The sequence below is a fragment of the Eutrigla gurnardus genome (genome assembly GCF_963514095.1).
Source record: "Eutrigla gurnardus genome assembly, chromosome: 13".
Classification (NCBI taxonomy): domain Eukaryota; kingdom Metazoa; phylum Chordata; class Actinopteri; order Perciformes; family Triglidae; genus Eutrigla; species Eutrigla gurnardus.
Window position 1 is genome coordinate 23,185,832 of NC_139936.1, and position 9,894 is coordinate 23,195,725.

Consider the following 9,894-nt stretch of genomic DNA (forward strand, 5'->3'; position numbering starts at 1 on the left):
TGATTCCCTCTGCCAAGATACCCTGCATCCAGTTGTGCTTGATCCCCATCATTGTGTCACTAAACTCCTCATTCAGGACTTTGACAGACAGCTTGCCCACCCCGGACCTGAGAGGGTCTTTGCTGAGCTACGCAGACGGTTTTGGATCCTTCGTGGGAGGGAAGCTGTCCGCAAGCACCAGTATAACTGTCCTGAATGCCGGAAATGGCGCAGCCATCCAGTCATCCCCAAAATGGCTGACCTTCCACCCTCCAGTTTGCGGCTCCATCATCCAGCATTCTATTCCACAGGCGTGGACTGTTTCGGGCCGTACCTCATTAAGATCGGACGGCGTACAGAGAAGAGATGGGGCATAGTGTTTAAATGTCTGACAACCCATGCCATACATCTTGATCTTCTAGCCAGCATGGACACAGACTCATTTCTGATGGCACTTCGTCGCTTCATTGCAAGACGAGGAAAGCCTTTTTGAGCTGTTATCTGACCAAGGTACGAACTTCAAAGGTGGCAGCTCGGAACTCAAGGATGCTTTCGAATCACTGACCCCCACTCTACAGTCACAACTCGCCAGTCAGCAGATTCATTTCCGGTTTAATCCCCCATATGCGCCACACTTTGGCGGTTCCTGGGAGTGGGAGATCCGTACCATCAAGTCTGCTCTGCACACCACCCTGGGATCTCAGACTGTCACGGAGGAGGTCTTGAGAACGATACTGATTGAGGTGGAAAGCATCGTCAACTCTAAACCCCTCGGTTACACCTCATCAGATGTGGCAGACCCAGATCCAATCACTCCCAATATGCTGTTGATGGGGCGGCCTGACCCATCAACACCACAGGTCATCTACTCAGACACAGAGCTCCTCAGTCGTCGCAGATGGAAACAGTGCCAAGCTTTGGCCGATCAATTCTGGACCCACTATATCAGAAACTATCTGCCTTCCCTCCAGACTCGATCCAAGTGGCAACAGGAACAAGATGATCTGACTGTTGGCACAATCGTCCTGATCATTGATCAGCAGCTCCCACGTGCCCTATGGCCAGTCGGAATAGTAACAGCAGTCATTCCCGGTGCTGACGGCAGAGTGCGGACCGCACAGATCCAAGTCAAGGACAGGACATACACCCGGCCAGTTGCTCGCCTCATCAGACTCCCAGCACTCCCACAAAATACTCCAGACCACCTTTCAACTGATTCAACTTTGTTCCTCAAAGTTGGGGGCGGCTGTTCAGAAGGTTAGCCCTTCATTGCCCATTTCCAACATAGCATCCCTCATCAGCCCATTCACAGTTCACATGCTCAGTCCTAGAGCCTGTCACCTTGCGCATGGTGTTCACATGAACAGTTAATGTCTGGATGCGCTGAACCAATCAGAGACCTCTGCTGCACTGAGCGAAGTGCCTGGCGTGAGTCGATGAGGAGAGTTTTGTTCACCGCAGCAGTTCTGGATTTTATTCGTTCATCCCAGCCGTTTGGACTCTATTTATCCTGCAGCTGTGTTTTCTGGACTCTTGCTTCTCCTTTTTGTTGATTTGCTCCGTCTTGAGCGTCCATGAGAGTTAACCACACAGACAGTATCAACAGAAGAATTCTCCAATAAATGAGGGGCATCTCAATGAGAGTGTGTGTGAATTGGATTCATTAACCCATCAACATCATTCCTGTTCTTACCGGTCAACCTGTGGAGAGTGCAGATACATTATTGGAATCAGTGCCTTCTGATTTATTCATTCAAGATTAATAGGTCTCACGTTTGGCATTCAGTAAGCCAACTCCTATTTTATACCAACCCTAAGCAAAAAAGCAAAAAAACACTTACAATGTCCCTGAAATCAGGAGAACAGGAATGACAGAAAAATCAGTGAAATGTATTCTTGACTAAGTGTTAGACTACTTCCAGAAGGTTGCAGCCATGTAACCAGCTGTAAAATTAAAGAGGAGAGAATCTTAAAGTTATCTGTAAACTTGACCAAGAAGGAGCTAGGCCTACACTTTTGGTTATTGGACCAACCCCAGAATAACAGAGAAAAAAGAGATGTCATGAGATCCAAGAGTTAGAGTTGAAAAGAGCAATTACTAGTGCTCGTCAGACAACTCCTGTTACAACATATTCATATTACATAGAGAGTAAAAATCTGCTGTCTGCCCATCAGAGTGGATTCTGTAAGCGTTGAAGTACAATGTTGGGGGAGTTAAATAAAAAACACGTTTGGGTCATCAAAGTAACGTGACATGTCAAGTGCTGCCCTGTTTGTATTTATACCATTTCAAGCAATCACTCTCACATTCAATCATTTACCAGGTGACCTCAGTTTAGTCCCTGAGGGTTCAAGGTTTATGGTTTAAAGTGGAATATTGGGATTGGGCGTCCTCCTCCCCTCCTCCGCCTCCTCCTCCTCCTTCTTCTTCTTCTTTATCACGGTTAGCAAACCAACTTAGAAGCTCATTACCGCCACCAGCTGCAATGGAGCCCGTTTTTCCTTTCCTTTATCAAAACAAAAAACGGCCCTCTTGTTTGGTTCTGAAACCAAATAACAAAAAAACGACCATACGCACATTTAAGTCGTTTTGTTTTTTCTGATTTTGTTTCTGAAACGAAATAACCAAGGAACGCACCATACCCGGAAGTTGTCATCGCACTCAGTGTGGATGAAACATGGCTTCCCCTGCGGGCTGTGAGCATTATGTGCGCAGCTGCTTATTGAAAGTGAGTTAACTTTACGAAATGTAACGTTGTCGTACATATGTTCCCCAGATGCACTATGGTATATTTGTGAAAACGCGACACTGTAACTCTGCTGTAACGAATAGCGCAGCCGTAAAGCTGTGCTAGCAACACAGCTAACCTAGCTAACTTACCGGTTAACGTCACCTGACGTGAGTTACTTACACGTTAGCCGCTGTTGTAACGCATCAACTGTATGGTTATGACATATTTCATGTATTTTGCGTTTCTTCTATGTTTCCTGCATAACATTAAGGAAATTGCGAGGGCTTAAGTGTTTAATGAGTAACGTTATGTAATTACGAAGCGTATGCCTCACTGTGTGTTGCATGTATTACATATTTTCTGTGTGAACAGAAAAACATACCGAGGCTTGCATTTAGCCTTTCTATAAGCTTCCAGTTTTATTGCAACCCGATACAGTTTACTGTGATATCCATATGCCCGTGTCGTCATGCATTGCAGGCACCTTGCTGTGGGAAGCTATATGTGTGTCGGCTGTGCCACGACGCGGAGGAGAACCACCAGATGGACCGGTTCAAAGTCATGGAGGTGCAGTGCTCCGCGTGTCAGACGGTGCAGCAGGTAACCGAGCAAAGCAACGACGGTGTCACCTGCAGCAGTAACCTTACATGTCACTTCCTTCCCTTTGCTTGCTATGTTGCTTTTGTGTATGCAGTGGTATACTCGCATCAAGAAAAAAACCCTGCAACGATGCTACACATTAGTGTTTACTCTTGCAGGCGCAGCAGACTTGCCAGCAGTGTCATACACAGTTTGGGGAGTATTACTGTGACGTTTGCCACCTGTTCGACAAGGATAAGAAGCAGTACCACTGTCAGCCCTGTGGAATATGCAGGTGAGCGATTGTGGTTTATTTATTTATTTATTTGTAATACTTGTCACATAGCTTTTTACCTTTTTATAAAGTATAGCCTTAGTAGAAGACGCTGATGTGGAGGTTTGGATTATAAAAGTACAAATGTCTCTAGGTGTAAACATAATTTAAGTTGCACCAGAAATATGTCAGTTTTTTTGCAACAGTCATTCAATTTAAACATCAAAGACAGAAGAGTTTGTTTTGTCTTCCTGATAGTAGATTACAGTGTTTCTAAACCGTCTTCAGATAGTCGTTCCCATCCACAAGTAGGATACAGGAGAATGTATACGGGTCGTCAAATACATTTTGTACACTGCAGTACACATTTGAGCCAGATGATCGTATTCTTCTCACAACTGTAGCCTTTTTATAACATTGAATCCAAAATGAAAGGCAAGCTACTCACCGTTTGCTTCACTGATGTGAGGGAAAAACGGAACAGTTTGTTAACTTAAAGCCTAAATGCATTATTTGGTCACTGTTGTATGAAGTATTTAACAAAAGTATATGGTGTGTATATATAACACAGGCATAAAACAAGTTGTTATTTATCAAATGTATATCACTTTGGAATGGTGGTTTATCTGTTCAAAGTGATGCAGTAATGGCAGCACAAATGGTCAGGAATGTTCATTTACTCTCACACACTTTCTAGTGTTTTATAAATGAGGCCTATAGTGATTTGTCATTTTTAAAAAGTGGGTATTTCAGTGGGTTCTCAAATCTGCCGTACTACTGAACACATTGATATTTCATGTTGACAGTTGTCCTATCACGTTCCACGTTGTAAATGCATGAGATGATTGTCGTCTTTGTCAGTGGCACTTTGTTTGACCCCTACAGGATTGGGCCCAGGGAGAAGTATTTCCATTGTGAGAAGTGCAATCTGTGTTTAGCCCACGTTCTGCAGGGAAACCACAAGGTGATTGTTGGCCTGCGCCTGTTTCTGAAGCATGCACACACATCATCTCTATTCTGGTTGATGAGGAAATGAGTGTCCTCACTGCTGTCATTTACAATGCTCTTTTATGTTTCAGTGTGTTGAAAATGTTTCCAGACAGAACTGCCCAGTGTGTATGGAGGTAATAAAACATATAGGGGGTGACACTATGGCTGTAGCTGTTGGCTTTTTATGCAATCCACTACTAGTACTACAATTCGATAATTTTCTTTCATATGTACAGGATATTCACACGTCCAGAATTGGAGCTCAAATTCTTCCATGCGGTCATCTTTTACACAAGTATGACTCATTCTTCTCTACATTCTATTAGCACAGTGTTGTGGGATTGAATTGTGCATATCTTGCTGTTTGTGTTATTCATTACACTGAAGGAACACTGGCCGGAGCTATTATTATACAGATTGATTACTCCATATACTAGATAGAAACATTAAATAATAACAAAGATAAAGATAACTTAACGTAAAATATATTAAAATATTGTTGATGCAGACTTAAGTCAAAATGTTATATTTTCTAGCCATACATTGTCATTAAATATACATCATTTAGTAATCATAGTTCGGGATGTCATATGACATAAAGGTAACAATTTCCATTTTTGTTCACACTCTGCAGGACCTGCTTCGGTGACATGGTCAGAGGGGGGTATGTATAAGTCCCTTTTCCTGCTAATTGTATCGTTGACTAAAGTTTTTTCCAGGTTAATCTAGTTTTTTTGTTTGACATAAACATTTCAGGCATTGCACAAAGAATTGTCGGTGCACTTTCATGCAAAAAGACCCAGACAGGGAAAGTAACAGCTGAGCGATGGGGTTGAAATCAGTTAAAATCAGTCAGCCATAGTTCCTAAATCTGATCACTGCCCTGCATGCATGGATTTGCAATCCCGAGGTTACTATGGTGCATATAAACACAGCGTGAGGTCTTCCCCTTAATATATGTAATTTTCCCTGTTTTTATTTTGTTTTTTTAGAGCCTATCGCTGTCCCCTGTGTATGCACTCTGCCTGGAACATGGATGACCATTGGGATGAGATGGACGAAGAGATTGCCCTGTCACCGATGCCCACCGAATACCAGGGTGCCACTGTAAAAGTAAGACTTCAGTAATAAAATAAAATGAATGTAATCACCTAGTTTAGGTAAATTACTGATGGATCAGAAATCTATGATTTTAGATATGACATGCCCAATTTTGCATTTCATTCAATCCAATTGACCCTTCACTAAGAAAATATGAAACTATTGCACGAGAGTGCATGGAGCACAGCCAGATAGTTGTCAGAGCTGGTTGATGATTGGCCAGTCTACGTTTGAGGGCGGGACTTTGTGACGGGTCAGTTTGTACAGTCTAACAAAGATGGTTCTTGGCAACTGATGGATGAGGAATCATTCTTTATACGTTTATCTTCACATCTATTCCATTACTTTTGTTTTCTCACTATAGATTATATGTAACGACTGCCAAGCCCACTGCAGGGTGCCTTTCCACGTGCTTGGGATGAAGTGCAGCGACTGTGGATCCTACAACACAGCACAGGACGGAGGACTCATCCTGCAGACTCAACAACAGCAGCCAGAGCAGCAAGATCAACCTCCAGGGCAGCAAGATCAACCTCCAGAGCAGCAAGATCAACCTCCAGAGCAGCAAGATCAACCTCCAGAGCAGCAAGATCAACCTCCAGAGCAGCAAGATCAACCTCCAGGGCAGCAAGATCAACCTCCAGGGCAGCAAGATCAACCTCCAGAGCAGCAAGATCAACCTCCAGGGCAGCAAGATCAACCTCCAGGGCAGCAAGATCAACCTCAGTCACCTACGCCACATTAAAATTGACACTGGTACTTCAGACATTTGGCTGGTGCACTTACTAGTACTAACTGACATTGAGCGTAACAGTAGACTGAGCCTATTTTCCCAGATTGTACATATTACAAAGAAAACTCCACTTATAGTCTTCAGGGCTGGAACCTATCCCAGCATGCACTGGGATCAGCATTAACAGACACCCACACCTACAGGCAATGTTGAGCACCAGGAAGGTTGTGCTGGGGGGCGACAGTCGAGCCACTGAGCCACCGTGTGGCACCATGACGGAAGGAATGAGCCGGTTAACTACTACTGCTGATGGAAGTTGTACAGTAAGAAGAGCAATTGGGATTGTTTTCTGTTAAGTTTAGGAACTGTGCCGTTCTGCATCCTATTTAAACGCTCTCAGTAATATATTGTGTTTACTGAGATGTGTCCGCTTTGGATATGTACAGATGTATTTTATCTGCCTTAACTTAACACGCCACCAGTTTTGTTAGTTTGTCAGTCACAAAATTTAAAACAAGCCCAGGCAGAATCAAATATTGAATTTTTGAAATAATAAATGTTCATCTAGAAATCAAACAATTCAGCTTTATGTACATGAACTGTAATTTAGGTTTTGCAACAACAACAAAAAATCGTATTGGGCCTGCTCATTTTCTAAAGCCAACTAAGGGGATGGTAGTACGCTGTGTGGTATTGGAGGTATGTCCCAAGTCCTGCCTATTTCTTATGGTTTAATAGACACAATTACAACTGCAACATGTGCACCTATTATGAATTACCTTCTCATAACATACACTCACCGGCCAATAGAGGATTAGAAATATGTTGCCTGGTCTGATGCATCTGCTTTTTTTTTTGCTGCGACATTTGGATGGTTGGAATTTGGAGTAAACAGCATGAAAGCATGGATCCATCCTGGCTTGTGTCAACAGTTCAGGCTGCTGCTGCTGGTACATGGCTGTGACATCAGGGCCTTGGTTCTGGTACGATTTACTTTTTGTATCTTGTTACTTGACAATCTAAAGTGTGGTTCCCTTTACATTGACAGTAATACAAACTCCCAATAAACACCATGATTTTAGCTACTCTAGACGAGAACATTTAATAACAACAATACAGTTTAATTTTCAACTACTCGTATGTATACGTTTGCTGTGTCACATTTCCATTATTTGTATATAGCAGTCATGCACACTGGCACCGTGAAAACAAACACACATATGGGACATGAAATATTTCATACCACAATTATCCTGGCCAATATAATTATGATTCACGATATTATCCCGAATAATCATCAAAATGATGATTAAAACTCTTAAAAGGGCACTTAAACATACTGTAAGCACTTTTTTTTACTCATATATATTTTTATTATATCACAGATAAAACATCTTTTTTGTGAACATAATTTTTTAGTGAAAAACAACCAAATAGTCTTAAGATGATAATAAATTATAAGGTCTCCCTGTGTAAATAAAGGATTAATTTTAGATCCTGTATTTTTTAAAACAATCTCTATTTTTCACTTGTCTACCATCATAGAAAGAGATGTTTCCAAAACATGATATTTAAAATTATCTTGATAATGGCCAACTTATTGTTGAGTGTTTTTTATCCCACCATCCTTACACACCGCCGATGAAGGTCATGTTAAATGAAAGTAAGTGTAGTTGTGATATTTATGTATCAAGGCAGCACTACCTATGTATAAGTACAGCAATAACATAGCTGAAGTAGAACTTAAACTTTCTGGAGGGTTCAAATGCTATCTCCTCTTGGTGGAGCCGGCTCAGGGGTCATGACCTGGAAAGTGAAACAAACAGGAATACCAGTCAGGGCGGGTCCGATGGGGATTGGCATCGGTGTGGCTGTGGAGAATGGCAGAGGCGTTTGTGTGACGTGTGGAGGAAAGGGTGGAGCGCCACCCTCTGGGAATCTCTGGCATGTGGTGGTGACTTGTTGATGTGTGTCACCGATGCTGATTATTGGATCGGTTACTGTCAGCCCTGGGTGGAGTGAGACCTCTGTATGTGGTAGAGCAAGCACAGTGTCAGCGTTGATTGGGACCTGTGCAGGATCAGCCATGTCCTGAGGAAGGTCTGTGCCGGGAGCGGTTTGTGAAGGATCAACTGGCATGAGCTGTAAAATGTTTGAGTCAGTGGAGGTCTGTGGGTCCCCGGGGTCGGGCAGGGCTGAAGTATCGGGCGTGGCTGGAGAAGGCCCTGCATCTGCAGAAGGCCCTGCGTCTGCAGAAGGCAGCGGGGCTGCAGGTCCCAGTGGGTCAGTCTCCTCCACAGCATTAGGCATGTCTGCCTCTGAAAGCGCTGGCTGCAGCGGTTCCTGTGAAGGCTCAGCATGAGTCGTCTCCTCTGATGAATTTGACTCATTGGACTCTGATGACTTTCCAGCCTGCGTTAATAAAAAAGGAATATTCTCAATATTTGTCACAAGTCCTCTTAGATGCTTTGTAGTAGCAGAGCTACTCACCGGTTTGGAAAACGCCACAGTCACCATGAAGGCAGCACAAAGTGTAGTCCTCAGAATCGCCATCGCTGTCTTTCCTGAAACAATAAGCCATAAGCACCGTGTTGTTGGTAAGTTGGTGGAATCATGGATCTACTCCACATTTCAGTAGGAAATATAGTACTTTTTGAATGTACCACCACTACATTTACCTGACAGCTACAGCTACTAGTTAAGCTGCAAAATATGCAGATTTGTCTTCAAGCAAAACATGATCAGCTCCTAAAACGTGTTCTTTACAGAAATACAGAAGTCTGGAATTGAGTTTAAAAAAAAAAAAGAAATCTTGTTAAAAGAAAAAGGTGTGCAGGAATATTTCAACTTTTCAATGAAAATATTTATTTTTCAAGAATTTTTCTAAAATCTTTCTACATAATTCAACTCTGATAAAAATACTTTATTCTTCTACATATGTTCATTAAAAGTTTTCAACAATTTGACTGACATTAATAACAGGTCAAAATACTCTTCACTACTCTGCAATGTAATGTATTTAGGACTCAATTTAATTGGAGACAAACATTTCTTGATAACATTGTGGGTTCTCCATATTGAACAGCCCAATGCAATGCATCACTTGAAATCTCCTATAATATACTGTATATGACATCGTTCTGCATAAAGAATACTTTTACTTTTGATTCTCCAAGTACATTTCCTGACAATACATTTTCTATTTTTAACATTTCACATTACTTCGACGTATAATGGAGATTCATTGTTTTTATACTACTTTAAAGTAGGGATCTTAAATAAGGTAATAATATGATAATGTTTATTACATGATACTCTATAGTTTTCACTTTTCTGCCATGATAGCGAGCAAGACAGCAATTTAAAGTGATATCTGATGATATTTACGGTGATCCTGATAATGAAAATTCACAGTTAACATATTTTGAGCATTTTTCATCCCGATCCATGACCAAATGTGACATATCGTCCCAACCCCATCTCTCACAATATACTGTAACTTTAGC

At 42.0% G+C, this 9,894-nt stretch overlaps 1 protein-coding gene across 1 annotated transcript; it reads left to right on the forward strand.

Annotated features, from left to right (window-relative positions):
- Positions 1–2,631: 2,631 nt before the first annotated feature.
- Positions 2,632–9,555, forward strand: rchy1 (ring finger and CHY zinc finger domain containing 1). Its single transcript, XM_084025187.1, has 9 exons — positions 2,632–2,708; positions 3,192–3,311; positions 3,470–3,585; positions 4,450–4,528; positions 4,644–4,688; positions 4,791–4,849; positions 5,189–5,218; positions 5,547–5,667; positions 6,020–9,555. Exons 1-9 carry the CDS (start codon positions 2,658–2,660, stop codon positions 6,398–6,400), a joined length of 1,002 nt encoding a protein of 333 aa, XP_083881313.1. The 5' UTR covers positions 2,632–2,657; the 3' UTR covers positions 6,401–9,555.
- Positions 9,556–9,894: the final 339 nt, after the last annotated feature.